General features: G+C 37.1%; 1 protein-coding gene across 5 annotated transcripts in view; it reads right to left on the minus strand.

The window, feature by feature from the left end:
- Cdh8 (cadherin 8) overlaps positions 1 to 25,417 on the minus strand; it is a 390,092-nt gene that overhangs the window by 108,223 nt on the left and 256,452 nt on the right. For all 5 annotated transcript variants that reach the window (XM_040740772.1, XM_040740771.1, XM_040740770.1 and 2 more), the window contains exon 8: positions 21,126 to 21,262. In XM_040740772.1, coding sequence (XP_040596706.1) covers positions 21,126 to 21,262 — 137 coding nt within the window. The remainder of the gene's footprint in view (positions 1 to 21,125; positions 21,263 to 25,417) is intronic.

The following is a 25,417-nucleotide window of genomic DNA, read 5'->3' on the forward strand; positions in this document are numbered from 1 at the left end:
ATGTAATGATGTAATAAATTTTCAAAATATATTTAAAGGGGATTTAGCAACAGTAGGAAAGTCTAGATCTGGGCTGGGAAAATTTTTGGCTTTTATGAAGGCCACCTTTTTTATAATATCTTAGAAAGGCAAGTTAAAATGTCAATACATTTTTTGTGTGAGTTTTTGTGTTGCCACATATTCACTGACATGTTAAAGGCAAGAATTCATAGCGAGTGTATTATATGTTTGTTTTTATTACTCTCTGTGACTGAAAAAATATCTGACGGAAACAACTCAAAGGACAGTGAATTCATTTTGGCTCATTTTTTGCAGCGTTTTCAGTCCGTGTTACTGAACTTGAACTGAACATAGTGACAGCAGGACTGTGGATGAACAGGCTATTCACCCCAAGGAGGACATGCAGCTGTGACAAGAGAAGAAATCTGGAACCCCATGTAATTTTCAAGCACATGTTTGCATCGCAGGGTTCCTACTTCCCAGAATTTCCAGAACTTCTCAAAATGGTCCCACCAGGTAGAAATCAAGCATTTAATACCTATCCTGTAGAGGACATTTCATATTCAAACCATGGCCATACTCTGTGCCAAAAACCATACTAAGGACACATGCACTTCTACTAGTGTAAAGCCCACACTTTACAGGTGATACTTTTAAAAACAATCAATGAGAAACACTTTTGTAATAATAATTGCCTCAAACTAATTCAGTAAATAAATGCAGGAGTTCTAAAAACTTTGGTCCTGAGGCCCTTTTACCCATTTAAAATATTTGAACAAAGCCTGAATCTTCTATCAAGTAGTGCTTTCCTTATTGTTTAATACATCTTAATTTCACTGTATTAGTAATTATGTGATTTTTGTTTAAAATATAACAAAATTATACAAGCACATACATTATTAGCCATTTAGTAATTGCACCAGCCTCTTCCATGAATTGGGAAAAATCTCTTCTGTCACTGATGAGAGCAGGAGAGTGTCTGAAGTTCTTTCAACATTTCCTAAACTCAATCCCCTAGATTCCATTGTATCACTGCTGCAGAGGATAAAGACTCTGATTGTTCTAATATTTTCTCATAAGTTTCAAATATTCTGTTATTTTATATGAGTGACTGATCTCACAATAAATTTGGAAATATTGTAGTATATAACTTACCAATAAGCAACAAACTAAAATCAAACAATTAATATCAGACCTTAGAGCCTATTCACTATCTTCAGACTTCTCATCCCTAAGTTTGTGTTCTGTACTATCATGCAAGGCTACAGCCATGAGTGTGTCATCAAATAGCCACAAATAATCTTAGTAGCTCTCAATCCATCAAGATAATGAAGAAAACCTTGGGTAGAATTATAATAAGCTCAGGAATGAAGCCTACTTTTCCAATGTGATTTATAACCCATAAAATTTTTCCCACTTTCAGCATTCTTTTTTTTTAATTTAAATTAGGGGCCTTGTTTTACATGGCAGTCCCAGTTCCTTCTCCCTCCCCTACTCCCCTGCCCCCCAACAATCCCCTTTTCCATCTCCTTTCTGCTCCACAGGGAGTGTGAGGCCTTCCATGGGGGATTTTCAAAGTCTGTCATATCATTTGGAGTAGGGCCTGGGCACTCCCCCATGTATCTAGGATGAAAGAGCCTCTCTCTATGTGGAATGGGCTCCCAAACTCCATTCATACACTAGGGATAAGTGCTAATCCTCTGCCAGTGGCCCCATAGATTGCTCAGGCCTCTCAACTAACACCTATATCCAGGGTGTCTGGGTGGGTCCTATGCTGGTTTCCCAGCTGTCAGCCATTGAAACCTTTTAAATACGAATGTCCCTGTTGAAGATGACATGATTATAGGATATTCACCTTTAAAAAGTCCCCAAAGTTTTCATATGAGACTGACAGAAAGCCAAGTAACTAGGCAAAATTACAATGGATTGAAAATAGGAAATTTATTTGTTGTCTTATATGTTTTATGATCTTTCCAAATAATCCACAAGCATTGTGATTACTTTATTTTCCCCATATATGTAGAATATCAAGCTTAAGTCCTTAAAGTAGGAATGATGCTTGAAAAAAAAGTGTTTACATTCAGAACTAACTTTTCAGCATCCCAAATGATTATTTTCTATCCTTTACAGTCACATCTAGATCTTATACAATTGCACATATGTAATAAATGAAATATATAAATAAATATAATAAATAAAACCAGAAGGTCTTTCATGGAAATAACTGTGCATGCATTTATATCTGCCATATATAAAACTAAAGAAATCAGGTCAAGATGAACATGTTTCTCATTTTTATGACAATGTTAGGAGGACTTTCTGGATGCCCTTCCATTGTCCAGTGGTCTATGACCATCTTAGTTTACCACCTCCCAACAGTAAAGAGCCCTGGAGAATGGAATGAAATGCTAGGTGGAATTCTTCACCTCCTTACTTGTGTTGTGACCTGATTCATTTCTCCAGTAGAACAACATTGCTATAGTTCAATGTTGCTTCTTTCACTACTGAAGTTCTATGTAAAAAAGAATTAGGCTTTGAACAAACTTTGTCCATGGTTGGAATCACGGATATTTTAAGCACACATTCTGTATTTATTTTGTACACTTAGAACTGACCCAACTGATCTTTAAGCTCTTTATGAGAGATGCCATTGCAAACAAAAGCACTCATTCAAAGGACAGAGTTCACAAAACGATAATGAAATCAGAACTTCTTATTTTATCTAAGGTCCTATATTCGAGAAGTTAGGGGTCAATTATATGATACAGAACTGCTTTTTAAGATCCACATCTTAGCATTCACTTCTCATAGACATCTATATATTTTCTAGTTTATTTGAGGTATCCGTTACCCTGATAAATCACTCCACATCATTTTCTGTCTCAGATTTTTTTGTCTTTTTTTTTTAAATAAAGAAAAGTGAGTTTCTACGGTATTCTTCAGAGTTCATCTTTGTATCTATGTAACTATTACATAATTGTATTGGAAATGTGAAAACCACTTCATCAGGAATCAAGTTCTATTTCAATGTGGATATTTTTATATCCTAAGATATTGAAATATAAACAAGCAAAGAGCGTTCAATACTGTCTAACACACAATCTAATAACAAATCATATTTCAACATCAATGTTTAAAGAATTTCTTCCAAACACACACTTTTTTATAGTGCATTAGTTGTTTATTTGTTTATTTGTTTGCTAAACAAAGCAGTAAAATAGAGCCAAGAAAGAAATTCATTTTAAAAAAATCATTATTTGCATCTTGAACATGGTGTGCATGGCATTCACCTGAAAGGCACACTCACAGAGGATGTATCATTTTAGTGTTTAAAAAACAGTTTATATGCTATATGACATGAATATATAATTGTAACATACTATATATTTCCTACATCTGCAAAGTGAGTTTTGGCCTTCTATTAAACATGCCGATTTTATTTGCACTGATTAGAAAATCTGGCAGGTCAAGAAAATTGCCTATATACAGCTAAGAAATTGCTAGTATAACCTCACTTGGAATTCGTATATCTTTGATTATAGTGTCCAAGCTTTACTCTTCCACACTTTTGATCCAGTTTTATATTCTTTCTCTACCTCTCCTAGGCCATTTTCATGCATTCACAGTTAAATTATTACAGCTTGCATGTGGTGCAAACTGCAGCATCATTCCTTGCTTATTTTAGCGAGTAGCAAAACACACTTACATGTCAATATTTGCTCTCCATTCATAGTTAAATCGTTTTAGAATTAAGGAACTAGTGTCTTAAAATTGAAAACTCCTATGGAGGAGATTTCAGGTGTAAATGTTAGATTTCACATGCTTATCTGGATCACCTCTACCCCATCCAAAAACCATTCAGTTCCTTCAGTGGGAAGGGAACCCATAAGTACCCCCATTGTATTCCATAATCCCTCATGAAGAATTTCTTGAAGAATGTGTGAATACTGAAGTTTGGAAATAATGGGAGAACATTTTCGTGAACAAAATTGCCTACCTCACCTGTCTTTGCTCATGAAGATTTGGAGAAATAAGAAAGGTGTGAACAGATGGAAACATGTTTTACAGAGGCCCTCTCTGAGTTTCATCTGTGTGAATTGTATACGCTCTATTAATGCCAACGAGCAGGTATTTAATACAATTCAGGAATTGGGACTGAGACTACAACAGACGGGATCAAATCCACACTCCTCGATCAATCTGGCCAACTTGTACAAGGTCTTTGCTTTATCGGGAGAAAGAATGAATGATGGTGACTCACAGCCATGTGAGAGTTAATCACATCAGCAAGCTTAGATAGAATTAGAGTACCATGCAGCTCAGAGCAAGCATGACTCTCTATTTCTCTGTGTCCTAGTCAATAGGGCTTACAGGCTCCAGAAACAAACTCTCCTCTTCAGTCATTACTCTTAAACTGAAGCAGATTTCTGTGTATTCAAATTTCATCTCAAATCCATCTTTATATTGTTTTGAATTAAGATTACTGGGACTGTAGCATCACTCCTCACAATGAGACCAGCAGCAGTAATCCGAAGAGGGAGCTTCTTTGAAATATTTTTTTTTTACTCCTGCAATCTGGTTTAACCAGTCTTGCTGAATGATTCTAAACGTTGTCTCCTAGACATAGCTGTCCATCTCCCTTATCTACGTTATGATCTGTCCATGACCTATCCCGCTCCAGCATGTCTGTTCAGATCCTGACCCTAGTCTCCTTTGTGCGACTGTATTGGTGCCTCACATCCACAAGTGTCCAGAACATCATTCAAATTTATTTTTCACCTGTATCTATGCCCTTCTGATTTCTTCTACCACGCAAGATAGTCTGGGTTAAGTCCTGCATTCTTACTTTGAAGTGTTTAGCTTGAACACACAGTCAAGTCACATAGACTACTCTAATGAGAGGAACCCTGTTTGCTCCAAGTATTTGTTTATTTATGAACATTTAGAGAAATTCTATAAATGTGTGAGTTTTGGCGACGCTAACTGAATTTTGGCTGTTTGGATTGAGAAGGGATTTAACACTTAAAAGTATAAATCATTAATCCGTATACCAAAATTTTGATGCTTCTTTTCCAAAATTGCTGCAACTCAAAGACGGTAGTTTCTCTTTTCTTAACTGATGAGCTGATGAGCTGATGAGCGTTGCTGGGCTCATACAACCAGCAGTTATTAGCTGAGTAAGTGAGGCACTTTCTGTGACTAATAGAATAGTCTTTGAACTTTGGTTACATTTGAGGGTAGTCTTTGTCCTACAGAGATTTCTGGGTCCTTAATATAATCCATATAGATGTGGCTACAGATTACCTGGCAAACACCACTTCAAGCTATCATACTTTAAATGTCCAGCATCTATCTACCTGGCCACTTGGCTTAGTGCAAAAATGTATGTATCTGGCGACATTCAGAGGAAAGCAGAGATGGAGAAGGGAGGGCTATTTTTAGCCTCAGTTCCAAAGCTTTGGATTAAGGATTCCTGTAATCAGAAAACATGCTGCACCTTTATTCTTTCAGCTTTGCTGTTCTGTAACCTGCTGCCACTTGTTCAATACAGATCAGATTAAATGATAAAACAGACTTGTTGGGTAATGAATTATGGGATGGCATTGTTCCACGCGTGCCTCAAGGCTCTTGTAGGGAAGATAAACAAAGTTTACTAGACTGGAAGGCCTGGATCTTTGGGGAAAGAGACAGCAGACTCAGGGATCTTCTCCACTCATATATTTCTTGTCTCCTCTGCTTCCCAAGATTGGTTGATATTGTATGAGAAGCTATTGTATGTACAATTAATGCTCCACAATTTTTATACAGTGGGTGCATCCTCACACTTGACCTTCTTATTGGGTACAGTCACTTAGGAAACTAGATGTCAATAATACAGGTGTGCTTTAATGCTTGCGATTTACAACTAATAACTGAGTGGTATATATTTAAACTATTCTTTTCCAACAATTGATTAATAGTTTTTATCTAGAGTCAGAATCCATAGGGGTATTCCCAAGCAGTGTTAATATCTTACTTACTTTATTGACTTCTGTACATAGTTAATATTTTAAAGCATTTTGTTGGGTGTCTAGGATAAAATAATGATTAAAAAACAACAGTAACAAAGTTGCGTAAGAGTGGAGAACGTAAATATTTTTTGACTTAAAGATACACATAAAAAAAAATCTCAAGATTGCAAGAGTACATACTTAGACTTGACTAGTTATTTGGATGAGAGGGATACTTATAGTTCACAGAAAACATACAGGTACACGATCTAGCTGAGAAGATGCTATAAATCACTTCTCCTAAACACAAATGCAAATAAATGAAAATTAATGACTGTAAACCAGCTAAGTAGACTTAGAAGTCTGCTCTCCTAGCCCCTGAAGATCTCTTTTGACTACTGTATTTGTAACTATAATTTCTCTCCTGGTTTATATGATTTCTTCATCTTTATAGGAAAACCATTACCTGAGGGTAAATTGATCCAATATTTCTCTATGTTTGTAATCTGTTCAGATATATATCATTATTCCAACATCCTAGAGTTTGATACTCCAATCTAGGTACAGTCATATACTAAGGGTGGCCCACATTCACTTGAAAATCTGACACACTTTCTGCTCACCTACTTTCTGTGATTTTCTGGAGTAAAATACAGTAGATGACAATAGTGGAGTGGTTTCTAAAATAACCAGGAAGTATAGGAGCTTATTTTCTAGCCTCTTTAAGGTTATTATTGGGTTGCTATAAAGTATATTGCCGCACCAAATAGTACATGTTTCAAATCTATAATATTATTTTCTATAAACTTGCCATTTTGGAATAAACAATGGACAAGACAGGGAAGGAATGAAAAGAGATGTAGAGGATATGAGAATAAACTGTTGGAAGGGTTACAGGATGATAAGACAATAAAAGAGAAATTCCCAGGTCAATATGAAAAAAATTAAAGTGGGTACCATGAAAAGTGGCAGAAGAATCAACAAGATTAAAATAAAATTGGTATGGGCTATACACAATGTTGCATTCATACTGAGCTACTTCCTTTCCCCCAAACAAATTCTTATTATCTTTTTCATGTTTCCTGTTTTAATTTTTCACTTTCTTTCTGTCTTAATCATTCCTATTGCTGTGAAAAGAAACCATGGCCAAGTCAATCGTATTAAGTAAAGAATTTAAATAGGGGCGATCTTACAGTTTCAAAGGGTTTGTCCAGTAGTCCCATGATAGGGCACATGGTGGCACAGGCAGGCACAGTGCTAGAGAAGTAGCTGAGCGCTACATCCTGATCCTCAGGCAAAAGGCAGAGGTAGATCCTGGGCTTGGTATAGGCTTTTTAAAGTTCAAAACCAACCTCCAGCAACACTCGTCCCCAAAGAAGAAAACACCTCCTAATCCTTCCCCACAGTATGCCAACTGAGATATAAACCTTCATATGCATGAGCCTATTGGGTTCACTTGTATTCTGATGACAACACTTTCATTCTGCCCTCTGATGAGAATGTTGATCTCCATCTCATGATACTTGCATGTGTATATGGGTTTCTAAATGTCAAAAAGCATTTGGCATGCAACTATGTTCCCAAGTCATCATATTTGGCATAGACATACAATTTGAGTGAGCCTGTGAGGAAATTATACCTCTTTTACCCTGCCAGACTTCAAATATCACTCTCTGTTTTAGCTCTTACTGCCTCTACATTTCTGAGAAAGTGATAAAGATGGATGTGGACTATCTTCTTCTGTACTAAACACAAAAGTGAGGTCGATCCTAGTGAGGTGCTAGTCTTAACTCTGATAATTCAATATACACACTGAAGTATGGTGAACATGTTCTTATTTTTCAATCTGAAGTCTTCAGTTCGATCAGTCTGTTGTAGCATGTAACTACACAAGCACGTGCCTGTGTCTCTTTGAGACCCACAGTTTGATAAGTGGTTAATCTACCTTGCCTGAACCAAGGCTACGAGGGAGTTGGGTAAAGAAATGTACCTTGGGTAAAGATCTTCACCTATGAGAGACAAGCAGGCTTTGGTCAATAACCAATTTTTTGCTATTGTTTTCTTTTGTTGGGAGGAAGGAAAAAATGGAGAACAGATCACATAAATTAAGCCAATAATCTTAAATCAGAAATTTAAAAAAACTCTAGGAACAGGAACTATAGAAAATATGAAGAATTTATAACTTTCCAAATTATATAGATCTATTCTGCACTAAAAGGCATAGTACTATCACTTAAAATTCAATTCTGACTATACCCAAAATTGAAAGTAATTACTACTTCCATTTCCCAAATGAGAAAACTGAGAGTAAAAGCAAAGAAATATTGTGCCTACAGTTAGAAGGCCAAGTCATGGCCAAGGCTTTAAGTCCACTCCTCTCCTGAACCCCAGATTCTTCTCCATGAGTGATCCAAAAAATAATACATCCTATTTACAAACTTAGGTTGGATGAAGCAATTATTCTAGCAACTGGACCTAAAGCTGAGAAGAAACTTTCTTTAAATGCTATCAAAGTAGTGTTTTCCCTGGGAAATTCAGCCATCATTAGTGAACACCTTCATTTGAAATATTGTGTACAGTTCACTGTAGTGGGCCTGAGCAATGCATTAACTCTAACTCAAAGAGATTAATCTAATGGGCAATTATACACTTCTTGCTTTGAATGCTTGCAGGTAACTAGCAGTAGTGTACATGCAGTCTGGAAATGACAATTGCGAGCTCCCACACACACACTTCCAGAGTTTTGCCAATTTCAAACCCACACAGTCGAGTTTTCCACAAAGTACATTCTTTAAAATTGGAGTTCAGTGTCTCTGGAAGCTTCCTGCACAAGTTATTCTAAGCAGTTCAGTTTTCTTCAAAGTCCTCAAATGTATCGTATCTCTCCAACAACTCACATTCTTCATCGCTAAGCCTGGCTCAACTCTCAGCCTGGAACATAGCAAAATCCCACACAATGGGCAAAGAAGAACCCCAAATGAATGAACATGAAACACCTGCCTTTCTCTGACTCTGTCTTCATTGCTCTTAAGTTCAAATGGCCATCTGACTTTGGAGGTTAGGTAAAGATGGCAACACTGAATAATGGGTGCTGGAATCTCTCCTCCTGGGAACTGATTTAGTAAAGGTTGGTCTTGGGATGAAGGACTATATTTTTGTAAACAATGACTTGTTTTTAATTTATGTATATGAATGTTTTTATTAGATTGGGAACTTTATTGAGATATTGATAAGTTAAAATAGATAATATGTTTATCTTTCAATTTACCATGTCATTAATTAATTAATTAATTCACTCACTCATTTAGTTAATTTTTTGAGAATTGGTTTCACTGTGTAGCCTTGGCTGTCTTGGAACTCACTCTGTAGACCAGCTTGGCCTTGAGCTCACAAAGATTGCCTGCCTTTGCCCATGCCACCTGAGTGCCTCAACAATCTGACTATTGTATTTTACTTTGTTTTTAAATTTGAAAATAAGTTCTTCTCTTGTAGTGTGCATCATGTGGGTTCCTGGTGCTGGGGGAGATGAGGAGATGACATGGCATTTCCTGGAACAAGAATTCTAGATGGCTGGCTGTTGAGCTGCTACATGGCAGATGGACCAGTTCCAGATCCACTACAAGAGCAGCAAGTGCTATTAACTGTGAGTTACCACTCCAGTTCCTTATTAATTTGGTATAAACAAGTTAATAGGACTGATGGTATTCATTGCAAACCCACTCCCCTAACTGTATCATATTGTGTCCTCTAATCTCTTCTCCAAACTCTAATCTGGAGCTAAAATTCTAGTTTGAAAAGTCTCAAAGCTCTGACTTGATCTTTGTTTTGTTCTTTTTGTTTGTTTGTTTGTTTTAAATAAATTTTAGGACAAGACAGTCTGCTGTGACAACAAGCAATTGTTCTTTCTTGCAAAGTGTTAACTGCTGGACAAGTCAGGCCTCTTTATGTTAAAACACTCACACTTTTGGAAGAGGGCCTGGCTGTTTTGAAATACAGGTGTAATTGCATACATTAAATGCCTTCAAGCGTTCTTTCTTGTGTTCTTTCTGAGAACACATTTTGAATACAGTTGAATATGCCCAGAGGCATTCCTGTCTGCTGTCTTTATGGTGACAAGCTAGAAAATCTCAACAGTCATTCTCCCAGCCATCCAATTTAACCATTTGACTATGTGTTATATGATCCTGATTTCAGCAGACCTTAATGTGTCTACTGTCATCTCTTTGAATTGATCTTAACTGAGTATGCTCAGGGATGTGCTTGCCCTTAATATGCTGTTATATGAATATATGTATATATGATATATAGGTATAAAATAATAATAATTATGTGTGTGTGTGAGAGTGTGTGTGTGTATCCCAATTAATATTCTCATGCTTTCTTTACTTAATTCACTTAAGGAAATAGGCATTAATGACAAGAATTGAATTGAGCAGTATATGTGGAAGAAAGAAGATCAAACTGAGTATTCTGTGCTTCCTTTTTATACCCCAAACCTTGGTATGTTCAAAATACTTAACAAATCATTTAAGCTGTGTCTGAATGCCACTGTTTGGCAAATCCCTGTAGCATTAACTACTTTCAAAGAGTGATTTAAGAATTAAATTCATTATAAGGCTTATATAATTCCATCCCATTACCAAATTGTTCAGCATATTTTAACTCAAATGGGTACTTTTTATTCTGATGAAAACAGACAAGTGGTATAGTTTCGGGGAGATGGACTGTTTGCTAGCATAGATCTAGTACTCCTGCCTAATCTCTTGCTAACACATGGGCATCTAACTGCAGCCACATGGGTCTCATGAGACATGCCAATTGATCAAGATGGCAGACTCAATCTATAATCACTGAAATACTTTGGTAATGCACACAGAGAGATATCTCGGTCTCATTTAAGTTAATCTTACACAAGAGGATACAAGATGATGTCTTCATTCACAAAATGGATAACAGATGGACTTTCCTAATCTACTTCTTAGCTTAACTTCATTTGCTTAAATTTTTTTGCCTGATGAGATGTCATCCCGACAGAAATTTTCAGTTGTTTTCCTGGAAATGAATATGTCCCTATCATTATTAGAACCATCTCCTACTGGGTTCTGTTGTTGTGGATTACTTCATATTCATGTTACACAAATGCAACAAATGCCATTTAAAATATTTTTCCTCAAATGGGGTCTATGGCTTTCAAGATAAATATTGCATTAGACACTCTGTAATCAAACTGCATCAAAACAGCTCTCTAAAATATTTTCAGTTATTCCATTTTTTCTAAGTTCTGTTGATCCTATTATCTCTACTCTATTTCATGCTTTAAAAAATGGAGAACTTAACTGTACATATAGTTTTGAGATTTATCCCTACCTAACATTTATTTCAAAAGTAAACTTAAAAATTGTATTTTATATCCTCATTCATGTTGATATTAAGAACCTTCATTCAATGGCTGATGAAAGCAGAGGTAGACTCCCACAGCTAAACACTGAGCTGAACTCAAGAAACCCAGTGACAGAGAGGGAGGACTGATGAGCAAAGGGGTTAAACCTGGGCTGGTTTAACCCCAGAAACAGCTGACCTGACAAAGGTTAGCTCTTGAATCTCACTCTGATGGCTAGGAATCCAGCATGGGAATAATCAAGACCCCTTAAATGTGGGTATCAGTGAGGAGGCCTAGGTAATCTATTGAGCCTTGAGTAGTAGATCAGTATTTATCCCCGGTATACAAATGGACTTTGGTCTCCCATCCAACAATGTGAGGTGCACTCCCACCCTGGACTCTTGGGGGAGGGTCTAGACCCTGCCCTGGATGAAATGACAGACTATGGACACCCCCATGGAGGGCATCACCCTCCCTGGAGAAATGAGGGGTTATTGGAGGAGTTGGTGGGAGGGCATGGGAGGAGGGAAGGGAATGGGAGAGGGACCTGGAATTGATATGTGTAGCAACCTTGCTTCTAATTTAAATTAAAAAAAAATAATAAAAAAGAACATGAATGCAAAAAAATCGGATTGAAAATAGATTTATAGTTTAGCATTTAACAATTTTCCTAAATTATTTTTCTTGGATAAAATGAACCAATTAAAGTCATTGAGGCTTAACACATCAAGTTAAGTGAAATTAAATAAATGGTCTGGGGATACGAATTAATGAGTAAAGTGTTTGCTATATAATGGAGGAGTCCTAAATTCAAAATCCCCAAATCCAACTTCAGCACCAGGAGTCAGAGTAGAAGGGTCCTCAAATCTCACTAGCATTTGCCAGTCAGTCTTGCCAAAATGGATATGCACACATGTATACACCACACACACACACACACACACACACACGCAGAGAGAGAGAGAGAGAGAGAGAGAGAGAGAAAGACTCTTATTTCAACTTTTGTCAGAGACAAATCTGAGTGCTTACTATGATAATATGTTAAAAACTCTTTGTTAATCTTATTTTAAAGTTTGATTTTCCTTTATCTGTTATAATAATCATGATAATCCTAACCAGCCATGTCACTATTACAGGAAGAGCAAAGTTTCATCCCTGCGGGAGCATCAGATAAACAGGCCAGCTTCCCGGCCTGTGTTCCAGAGCCTGCAGATCGCCTGGGAACTGCACAGAGCTCCCAATCCCGGCGGGAGCCAAGCACCCCAGACTCCAGATCTTCTCTCCCACCAAAGAGACCAGGAAACTACAGGAGCCAGGGAGACCAGGGGAGTAGCTGTTCCGGATCAGGTACAACAGGACCCAGCATAGGGTCCAGGGGACCAGGTAGGAGGCTAAGCGCCCCAGATTCCTGTTCTTCTTCTCTACCCACGGACCAGCATTTGGACAAGGCATAGAAGAACCACCAGATTACTGGACTTACTAGCACCCACCAAAAGGGAACTCTGGTCCCCAGACCAGGAAGGGGCTCTTTCTGCACCCACTGAAAGAAGAGATGGGAAAGAGACAATACAAAAACACAGTCAGCAACAGAAAAACAAATATGACACCGCCAGATTCTAGAGACTCCACACCAGCAAGACCCCAATATTCCAACGCGAAGGAAGCAGAAGAGAACGACCCTAAAAGCACTTTCATGAAAATGATAGAGGCCCTAAAAGAGGATATTGGAAAATCCCTCAAAGAAATGGTAGAAAAAACAAACCAAAAAATGCAAGAAATGGAAGAAAAACAAACCAAAAAATGCAAGAATTGGAAGAAAAAACAAACCAAAAAAGGCACGAAATGGAAGAAGAAATGAAGCAAAAAATGCAAGAAATGGAAGAAAAAGCAAAGCAAAAAATGCAAGAATTAGAAGAAGAAACATACCAAATAAGGCAGGAAATGGAAGAAGAAACAAAGCAAAAAATGCAAGAAATGGTAGAAAAAACAAAGCAAAAAATGAAAAAAATGGAGGAAGAAACAAACCAAAAAAGGCAGGAAATGGAAGAAGAAACAAAGCACAAAATCCAAGAAATGGAACAAAAACCAAACCAAAAAATGCAAGAAATGGAAGAAAGAACAAACCAAAAAATTCATAAAAGGCAACAAACGGACGAACAGATAAACAGAAAATTGCAAGAAGCAATGCAAACGCTGCAAGGGTTGAAAACTGAAATAGAGACACTAAAAAAAACACAATCTGAAGAAAGGCAGAAAATAGAAAAGCTGGACAAACAGTCAGGAACTACCAATACAAGCATTACCAACAGAATAGAAGAGATGGAAGAGAGAATCTCAAGTGTTGAAGATACATTAGGAGAAATGGATTTATCAACCAAAGAAAACCTTAAATCCAACAAATCCTTAACACAAAACATCCAGGAATTATGGGACACCATGAAAAGACCAAACCTAAGAATAATAGGTATAGAAGAAGGAGAAGAAATCCACCTCAAAGGGGCAGAAGGCATATTCAACAAAATCATAGAAGAAAACTTTGCCAACCTTAAGAAAGACATGCCAATGAAGGTACAAGAAGCCTACAGAACACCAAATAGAGTGGACCACAAAAAAAAATCCCCTCGCCACATAATAATCAAGACCCCAAACATACAGAATAAAGAAAGAATATTAAGAGCAGCTAAGGAAAAAGGTCAAGTAACATATAAAGGCAGACCTATCAGAATTACACCTGATTTCTCCATGGAAACTCTGAAAGCCAGAAGGTCCTGGATAGATATTCTACCTACACTAAGAGACTATGGATGCCAGCCCAGACTACTATACCCGGCAAAGCTCTCAATCACTATAGATGGAGAAAACAAGATATTCCATGACAAAACTAGATTCAACCAATATGTGTCCACTAACCCAGCCCTACAGAAAATTTTGGAAGGAAAACTCCAACCCAAGGAAGCTAACTACAACCAGAAAAACATAAGCATTAGAGAATCCCTCTCTACCAACAGCCAAAAGAACAAAGGGGCGAAATTCCACCCATAATTCCACCAACAACAACCATCGCAAATCGAAGAAGGATGAGCAATCAATGGTCATTAATATCCCTCAATATTAACGGCCTTAACTCACCCATAAAAAGACACAGACTAGCAGAATGGATTCGAAGACAGAACCCTTCCTTCTGCTGCATACAAGAAACACACCTCACCCTCAAAGACAGACATTACTTGAGAGTTAAAGGTTGGGAAAAAATTTTTCAATCAAATGGACCCAAGAAACAAGCAGGGGTAGCAATCCTAATATCTAACAAACTAGACTTTAAAATAAAATCAATCAAAAGAGATGAAGGAGGTCATTACATACTCATCACAGGTGAAACCCACCAAGACGAAGTGTCTATCCTGAACATCTATGCCCCCAATACAAAGGCATCCACATTCGTTAAAGAAACATTATTAGAACTTAAATTTCATCTAAAGCCCCACACAGTTATAGTGGGAGATTTCAACACACCACTCTCACCACTAGACAAGAATACCAGACAGGAACTCAACAAAGAAGCAAAGGGTCTAATAGAAGTAATGACCCAACTGGGATTAACAGATATCTATAGAACATTTCATCCACATAAAAAAGAATATACCTTCTTCTCACCACCACATGGAACCTTCTCAAAAATCGACCACATACTTGGCAACATATCAAACCTCAGCAGCTACAAAAAAATTGGAATAACTCCATGCATCTTATCAGACCACCATGCCTTAAAATTAGAATTCAACAACAACACAAATTGCAGAAAACCTACAAACTCATGGAAATTGAATAATGCTCAACTGCACCATCCCTGGGTCAAAGAGGAAATAAAAAAAGAAATTAAAGACTTCCTCGAATTCAATGAGAATGAAGACACAACATACCCAAACCTATGGGACACTTTGAAAGCAGTGCTACGGGGAAGTTCATAGCACTAAGTGCTCACATGAAGAAACAGGAAAACAGTTATACCAGAGAATTAACATCACAGCTAAAAGCTCTAGAACACAAAGAAGCAAACTCCCCCAGGAGGAGTAGACGCCAGGAAATAATCAAATTGAGGGCTGAAATCAACAAAGTAGAAACCAGGAAAACAATACAAAGAATCAATGCAACGAAGAGTTGGTTCTTTGAGAAAATCAACAAGATAGACAAACCTTTGTCCAAACTTACCAAACAGCAGAGAGTGAACACGCAAATTAACAAAATCAGAAATGAAAAGGGGGACATAACAACAGACTCTGAGGAAATCCAGAGAATCATTAGGTCATATTTTGAAAACCTGTACTCGACAAAATTCGAAAATTTAAAGGAAATGGATGACTTCCTGGACAGCTATCATTTGCCAAAACTAAATCAAGAACAGATAGGCAATTTAAATAGACCTATAACCCCTATGGAAATAGAAGCTGTCATCAAAAGTCTCCCAACCAAAAAAAGTCCAGGTCCAGATGGCCTCAGTGCAGAATTCTACCACAAATTCAAAGAACAGCTTATACCAATTCTTCTCAAAGTGTTCCACACAATAGAAGCAGAAGGGTCTTTGCCAAACTCTTTCTATGAGGCTTCAATAACCTTGATCCCCAAGCCACACAAACATACAACCAAGAAAGAGAACTTCAGACCAATATCCCTCATGAACATTGATGCAAAAATACTCAATAAAATACTGGCAAATCGGATCCAAGAACACATCAAAACAATCATTCACCACGATCAAGTAGGTTTCATCCCAGGGATGCAGGGATGGTTCAACATACGAAAATCCATCAACGTAATCCACCATATAAACAAGCTGAAAAACAAAAATCACATGATCATCTCACTAGATGCTGAAAAAGCCTTTGACACAATCCAACACCCCTTCATGATAAAGGTCTTGGAGAGATCTGGGATAACAGGGACATACTTAAACATAATAAAAGCCACATACAGTAAACCAACAGCCAACATCAAACTAAATGGACAGAAACTCAACGCAATTCCTCTAAAATCAGGAACAAAACAAGGCTGTCCACTCTCTCCATACCTTTTCAACATGGTACTTGAAGTTCTAGCTATAGCCATACGACAACAAAGGGGGATCAAGGGGATACAAATTGGGAAGGAAGAAGTCAAACTTTCATTGTTTGCAGACGATATGATAGTTTACATCAATGACCCAAAGAACTCTACCAGGGAACTCTTACAGCTGATTAACACCTTCAGCAAAGTGGCAGGTTACAAGATCAACTCAAGAAAGTCAGTAGCCCTACTATATACAGATGATAAAAGGGCTGAAAGAGAAATCAGAGAAACATCACCCTTTACAATTGCCACAAACAACATAAAATACCTTGGGGTAACGCTAACCAAACAAGTGAAAGACCTGTATCTTAAGAACTTTGAATCTTTAAAGAAAGAAATTAAAGAAGCCCTCAGAAAATGGAAAGATCTCCCATGCTCTTGGATAGGTAGGATCAATGTAGTAAAAATGGCAATCCTGCCAAAAGCAATCTACAGATTCAATGCTATCCCCATTAAAATCCCAGCACAATTCTTCACAGACCTTGAAAGAACAATAATCAATTTTGTATGGAAAAACAAAAGACCCAGGATAGCCAAAACAACCCTGTTCAACAAGGCAACGTCCGGAGGCATCACTATCCCTGACCTCAAGCTCTATTATAGAGCTATAGTCCTGAAAACAGCTTGGTATTGGCACAAAAATAGACAGGCAGACCAATGGAATCGAATTAAAAATCCGGGTATTAACCCACACACGTACGAACATCTGATCTTTGACAAAGAAGCTAAAAATATACAATGGAATAAAGAAAGCATCTTCAACAAATGGTGCTGGCATAATTGGAGACTGGCATGTAGAAAAATGCGGATCGATCCATGTTTATCGCCATGCACAAAACTTAAGTCCAAATGGCTCATAGACCTCAACATAAATCCAGCCACACTGAACCTCTTAGAAGAGAAAGTGGGTGGTACCCTTGAAAGAATTGGTACAGGAGACAGCTTCCTGAACATAACACCAGTAGCACAGACAGTGAGATCAACAATTAATAAATGGGACCTACTGAAACTGAGAAGCTTCTGTAAGGCAAAGGACACAGTCAGCAAGACAAAAAGGCAGCCCACAGAATGGGAAAAAATATTCACTAATCCCACATCTGACAGAGGGTTGATCTCCAAAATTTACAAAGAACTCAAGTAGCAAGTCTCCAAAACAGCAAAGGACCCAATTAAGAAGTGGGCTGCAGAACTAAATAGAGAGTTTTCAATAGAGGAGTCTAAAATGGCTGAGAGGCACTTGAGAAAGTGCTCAACATCCTTAGCCATCCGGGAAATGCAAATCAAAGCAACTCTGAGATACCATCTCACTCCTGTCAGAATGGCTAAAATCAAAAACACCAGTGACAATTTATGCTGGAGAGGATGTGGTGAAAGGGGGACACTCCTCCATTGCTGGTGGGAGTGCCAACTGGTTCAGCCACTTTGGAAAGCAGTATGGAGATTCCTCAGAAAAATGGGAATAAACCTACCACAAGACCCAGCAACTGCACTCTTAGGCATATATCCAAAAGATGCCCATTCTTATAACAAAGATGTCTGTTCCACTATGTTCATAGCAGCTTTATTTGTAATAGCCAGAACTTGGAAGCAACCTAGATGTCCCTCACCCGAAGAATGGATAGAGAAAATGTGGTACATCTACACAATGGAGTACTATTCAGCAGAAAAAAATAATGGAATCATGAGATTCGCAGGCAAATGGATGACACTAGAAGAAACCATCCTGAGTGAGGTAACCCAGTCACAAAAAGAGAAACATGGCATGTACTCTCTCATATATGGATTTTAGACATAGATCTGGGGAGTGCCAGCCTACAATCCTATTGCCAGAGAGTCTGGGAAACAGAAACTTCATTTACTGGCTGGTTAAGTACTGAGCTGGACTCAAGAAAGCCAGCATCAGAGAGGGAGGACTGATGATCAAAGGGATTAAGACTGGGCTGGTTGAACCCCCAGAAACAGCTGACCAGACAAAGGTTAACTCTTGAATCCCAGGCATTAGCCTGGGAATCCAGCATGGGACTGATCAAGACCCCCCTGAATCTGGGTGTCAGTGAGGAGGCCTAGGTAATCTATTGAGCCTTGGACAGCAGATCAGTACCCATCCCAAGTATACACACGGTCTCTGGACTCCCATAGAACAATGTGAGGTGCACTCTCACCCTGAACTCTTGGGGAAGGGTCTAGGCCCTGCCCTATATGAAATGACAGAGTATGGACACCCCCATGGAAGGCCTCACCCTCCCTGGGGGAATGAGGGGATAACGGGGGGGGGGGGGATGGGGTGGAGGGCACGGGAGGAGGGGAGGGAAAGGGAGAAGGACCTCGTACTGACTTGTGAAGCAACCTTGTTTCTTATCTAAATTTAAAATGGAAAATAAAAAAATATTAATAAAAAAAAAAGAAAGAAAAGATTCCCATTGGCATCCTTTTCTCTAGAATTACATGGAACAGATTGAGTTTCAGCCATTCGTAGTTTCCCTTACCTCTGTACTTCTCTATATGGATATATCAGTCCACCACTCTGTTTCAAAGGAAGGTGCTTCTAGGACCAAGGGAGAGGAAACTCTAAGAAAAACAGGGCCTTGGGCTATTTTACTCCCTGCAGTATCCACATTGAATACATGGGTTCTGGGAAATAATGATTCAAAGATTTCTGAAGAAGCCAATGTTCATCTTCCCTTACAGGGATTTGGTAGTCTTGTCTTCCTGAAGTTAATAGCTCCTTACCCCAGAACACCTGCTTTCATTTGTCTTTCTTGTTTTGAGATTCCTTGAAAATGAATCTTTTGTTTCTAGATTGCCCCAAAATGTTTCTTAAACACCTGTTTGGTGAATTCATTTACTTTTGTTCCTTAGAACGGAGTACATGATTGATTATAATTGGGACAACCTTGATGAATATTGAAGCAGAGGCATCATTCTTATTAAAAATGGAGCAGAGGTTAAGGTTAACTTGGGTATATTGTATTCTATTCATGAAAAATTATTTTTAAAAGTAACATGCTTATATCCTTTATAAAAGACAATTTTTTTCTTTCAAACTTTGCATGTTCTTAAGCTAATGCCAGGAGATACACTTTTTCTACTCTCTTAAAGGCTGAACGTGATAAAGGCACCTTCAGCACTAAAAATTGTAAGCATTTCATGTCTGTACAATTCTAAATGGGCTAAACACTTCTAATAAACACACACCAGCAAACTATGTGCTTTGTTTTATTGTTCCCTTAATGTTACAGGAAAAAAACTACAGCTTGGGAGAATGTAGCATCTAAAACCATGGAAGTCAGTTTCCAAGGCTTGTATCCAACTGGACCCAGACTTTCTTTGCACTTAAGTATGCTTTAATATTCTCCCATGTGTGTTTCCTACTCTTACATGATGACCATGTTTAAGAAGAATCCAGATCACTCTTTCTGCATCTCCTCAGTGCTAGGATATGAGGTGTGCCCCAACAGACCTCTTATCCTAGGTACAATTCCTTTTCACAAGTCTTCAATCGGGATATCCTCTTCACAGCTCACAAATGCATCGCTATTTACACCTGGGTATCTATCTATTCTACCCCAATGTTTCAGGGATGCTTCTTTTGTTTTACAGTTGCTACCAGAGAACAATAAGTGGCTTTTAGAATATAGAGCTCTAATTTTCCTCTGCACCCTCTCTGTGGTATACATAAGTGCCCACGATGCTTTATTAGTGTTTCTCTTTTAACTTTTTTTGCTATGGATTAAAACCAAAGGTATTAATATTATCTTCATTTTCACATTCTCTTTACCACAGTACTTCTAGAATTCAGTATCATCTCATTTGAATTTGTAAAGTTTTGCAGGCTTTATTGTGTCTCTTACAGAAACATATTTAAATGCTGTGCAATGTATATTTTGATTGGAAATAAAATGAAAAGAATGTTTTTTATATTATGTGTGCACATGCGTGTGTGTGTGTGTTTGTGCTTGTGTACTCATGAACACACTTGTGCACTTGCCAGTGCAGACACCTGTAAAGGTTAGAGCATGGCTTTCTAATGTCTCAGTCAGTTATGTATCTTACGTTTTGAAGTGAGATACTGGCCAGCTGGCCAACATACTCTCATGATTTGTCACAACACTGAATTTGCTGGCATACACTGCCATATCTGGCTTTGTCTGTGGCTGCTGGGGACTTGAATCCTCCAATTCACATTTTTTAAGGAAAAAAAAAAGTAAAATAAAGTGCAAGATCGCAGACTGTGCCATATGAGTCTGTACTGTATAGCTGTTGTACTAGCTTCATTAAGTATAGAAAAACCTCATTATCAAAGACAGACAGAAGTATTATTCTAATAATACCACAAACTGATTCTCTATAAAACAGCAGATTTTACACATAACTTTAATAAAAAATTGTATTGAATTTTTATCAAAGATTTTTCAATGGTTCTATAATAGGAAAAAATACAAAAAATATCCAGATATGAAAAAATGTTTCCTCCTAATGTTCATTATTTACATTTGTTAATTTAGTAGAGTGTAAATTATTTTGTTCTGGGATGAAACAATGAAATAAATCCCGATAACCCAATATTCATAGATAACAGACCACTTGTCATGTGATCAATTGGTACCAAATGAGTACATTCATAGAGGGAAGAAACAAACCCAGACACTTACTGATCTCAGTGGCAATGATGGTGATATTGTGCCAGACACTTAATTCTCTGTCCAGTGGAGTTGCCAGTGTTATCTTCCCATCATCTGCATTGATGTTGAACTGTCTCTCCAAGTCAGTGTGGCGGTCGATGGAAAACCTACAGAATAGAGAGAACTATAATCTCTTTGTAGATTTCTTTGATGTTTACCTTCTGCCACAGACCTTTAGTAATCCTAGGGGACTCATAGTTGTGAAGCCAAATGAATTGAAAAACTCAGTAGCATCATAATTTGTAAAACAAAATGACTGGATGAGGCACAGGAAACTTAATAATTATTGCCCAAGGAGCAATTAGACACATATGCAACATGGAGGTCATAAACTATCTTCGGTTTCAATAGGTAGCATCTTCAAAAACTGATGCTAATGAAGTTAATTGGACAATCCATCACATTTATTACACAACTTATGATAATTAGCCATTGCCACATGATGCAGGATAAAACAACGAATTCAAGCCAAAGCAAGGTGGGCTGGCAACATGTTATTCATTATTGTTCAAGGAAATAGTGGGTTTTGACAAAATTGAGTGCCACACAATTTTCTGTTAAGTGGAGTTGCTGGCATTATCTTCTCACTATATGCACTGACTATAGTGAATTTAACAGGTAAGTAGTAGATAAGTTATGTGGGTAAATCGTTACCACCTACTTTTCATTTTTTATTCATTAGAAAATTTTTATACAGTTTATTTAGATTAGATTCAAAGCCCTGCAAAATGCTGGGTGTCTTTATTAAAGTCCTGTCAGTTAACAACCATCATTAAAGATTTTGGCATACTACTAAAAGTAACTTAATGTTATTGATATTTATTTATTGATACACTCCTTAATAAAATGAAACAATTAATGCTATAACTTCTGATTAAGTAATGTGTCGGCTATAAATAAAACTCAGAGAGTGACTACTAGACATATAACTTAGGAAAGAGTCCATACCAACTCTATAGGATAATTGAAGAATTCGCAAAGGATTCCCACTCCACAACATGGGTATTAATACTCTCAACAAAATATTGATCATATGGAGGTGTTTATCATAAAACCCTTTATTCCACAGTAACTGGAGATATGACCTATAGATATTTTCCTATAAAATAATAGCTGAGTGAACCACTGAGGTTCCAAAGTTTGCTGTAAAATATCTGTATATACTCTGAATCTTATAAAGAGCTAAGAAATGCTTGCTGGATTAATTATCACTTTCTGCATCATAATTTTCTTCAATACAATTTTCAGGCATCCCTGGGTTCTAGTAATTTTATTTTTGTGCTGACAGTATTATAACATTGATGCAACAAGTTTCTCAGAGGCCACAGTAAATGACAATTAGTTCAGTCACTGATGCCCCATCAGCCCCTTTTTTAATGTATACTTCGTGGCTATTTGAAGGCTATGCTGTGAATGACTAGAACCTCTAGTCTAAACTAGTTGGAATAGGGCAATGTATTTCAAAAAACTTTCTGTTTATTCTCTTGCTCAAATTTGAGTGATAAAGACAAGAAAGTTGTTCAGAATGTATCTGCAGTGATTTTTGCTTTGTGTGTGTGTGTGTGTGTGTGTGTGTGTGTGTGTGTGTTTGTATGTATGCAAGCAAATGGTCATGTGTGAATACATTTTCATGTATGTACAAGCAGATATGGCAGTTCAAGGCTGATTGGGGATCTTCATGCACACCTACTCCACTTTATTCTTTGTGACAGGATCTCTCAAACATACCCACAGTTTGATAATTCAGGTAGTCTCTCTAGCCATCTGGCTCTGAGAAGCCCTGGTTTTCATCTTTAGAGAAAAAAACTAAAGGTGGGATTTAAGCTCTGATATTCTTGGTGGCACATCAAGTTCTTTAACCACTGAGACATCTCCAGAGACCATTACATCTGTGGTTTAGTGTGTCTTATTGTTTCTGGATTAATTTATAACTTTGACTTTACTTCATTGTTAAAAAATTATGAGGTACCTACACAGAAGAAATTGATTTGAAAATTGAGAATAAGTCATAAGGAGTCTTTGGTTCTTTGTAGGTGCTAAACATATATCCACTTATTGATAATTGTTAAAATTGCTCAAAAATTAAATCTTTGTCTAGTTGAAGGGTAGTGGAGAATGACACATCTCTAACTGTATAGTAAGAACATAAAACTATTAAATCTGTTAGTATTATTTAACTTCCAGAACTCTAATAAGAGCCTAAATATCTATCTCAGTTTTTAAAGTTCCAGTTTATTATAGACTTTAGAGGGTAAGTCATAAGAATTTATTATAAAGCAATAAATGCAGCCATCTATTGATATCGTAAGTAAAACATAATACCATTACATGGCTTCACAGTGGTGGGAACTTGATAGGAAAAGTGACTCAGTTGAAGGTTCTTTTCTACCTGAACTGTTTCAAGAAAGACTTTCTTGCTTCTATAGAAGTTTGTTTCACATATTTCATTGCCAGCTTGAGTTCATCACAAATTTTCTGAAGAATGACTAACCTATGAGAAAATTTGGATAACACTCTGCTTGGGAAGACCATATCAACACTACATATTTACCAGTGCAGCGCTAGACATCTTTTCTTTCTCTACTTTATCAGGTTCCAGGAACTCAGTGTGCATGAGAGTTGGAATATTTGTCATCCTTTACATAAACTGGTATATCGTTTGTATTTAAAATTTTTGAAGTTTTTGTTACAACTCCCCAGTTACTTTAAATGATTTTTAGACTATCTATTATATCTAATGCAATATATTTACAGTGTAAATTGTCAGTTTTCGAAATAAGAAAAAAAGAGCTGCATGTATTTAGGACAGACATAGCCATCCTAGGTTTAACATTATGGTATGTAATGGAATCATGGAAATTCTGGAGAGAGACTGAGGATATGTGAAATGTTTCATAACTATTGTAAGGCAGGCCCATGCATTATTTTATTCATATGAATTCAGAGCAGTATTCAGTGGATGAACATTGATTTCAACAACTTTCTGGAACAATTTACATTTTGTTCTACAATATAAGGCTTCCAAATAGGAAAAACTATTTTACAATGAATAAAATAAAATTTCTTAAAATAATGAGGTATCTATATACCCTATCTAGTAAACAGAAAGTTAGAATGAATATGTATGTGTGATTCTGTCTGAAATTCATTCATAGATCAAAGAAACAATGTTCAGCATTGGATAGTGATAATATGTAATTATTAATATTACTGTGAGAATTAGATGAGGTGATACATACATAACACTTTGCTGGCTAATATGAAGTAAGCATGGCATCAAGAACTCTCAAATCACTTCTGAGTAAATGTAATCCTTAAATGTTGTATGTATACTTAATATTAGAAATATAAATGAGATACAGAGTGTTATTTTTGAGATATTTTGTGATACCCTAATCTTGTATTTAGCAATATAAATCCTCAAATAATTAGAGGGTGAATGACTGAGCAGGGCCCTGCTCTGTTCTTATAAATGAAATCCAAAGAGTCAGAAAGCCCTGTCTTATCACATGTAAAGACAGTGAGATAGCAATGTAGTGTCAAGCAAAAGAGGGGCCTCATCAGAAACTGCTTTGTTGGCTTCCTGGTCTCAGACCTCCCAACCTCTGGAAGTCTGAAAAATAAATTGCTGTTGCCTGAAGTTGAGCAGTCTATGGTAATTTGTTAAAGTCTCCAGAACAAAGAAAACTCAGTCCAAGAGGAAATAACATTTCTCAGTTTGGAGTTCACCAATTTGAATATGTTTGTAATTCATAAGTATTAAATGTGAGATCTAAGTAAAGATGATTTGCTAAATGAGATAACGAAGAATTAGGCTTCTGAATACCAAGAATGAAGTCTTCTATCTTTCATCATTTTTATATACCTCTGGATAAATATTAATCCACCTCATTTTCTCACAGATGTTCTCATGTTTGAGATCATGGATAGCTAGCTTATGTATTTCTTCCTAGTCTATTAGGAAAGTCCTAGACTACATAACATCACGTGGCCATAACCACTGGCATGTTGTATAAAGGTCATTAGTCTAGGTTCATAATTTCCTATCAAAGATTTATTACTAGGAAATTATAGAAAATAAAAAATCACTCTCAAGGAAATATAAGTTGGCTTAAATGTAAAAAACCAGGAGTAATTACTGGAATTTTAGAATCTGAAGTGACATATATGTCCTTAATAATGTGATCATTTCAGGTAAATGCCTCAGATGCGTACCCTGGTTACTAAGCTACTCTAAAATTTCTTCCATGCTGCACTGGATA

The sequence above is a fragment of the Mesocricetus auratus genome, unplaced genomic scaffold (assembly GCF_017639785.1).
Source record: "Mesocricetus auratus isolate SY011 unplaced genomic scaffold, BCM_Maur_2.0 Super-Scaffold_100714, whole genome shotgun sequence".
NCBI lineage: Eukaryota > Metazoa > Chordata > Mammalia > Rodentia > Cricetidae > Mesocricetus > Mesocricetus auratus.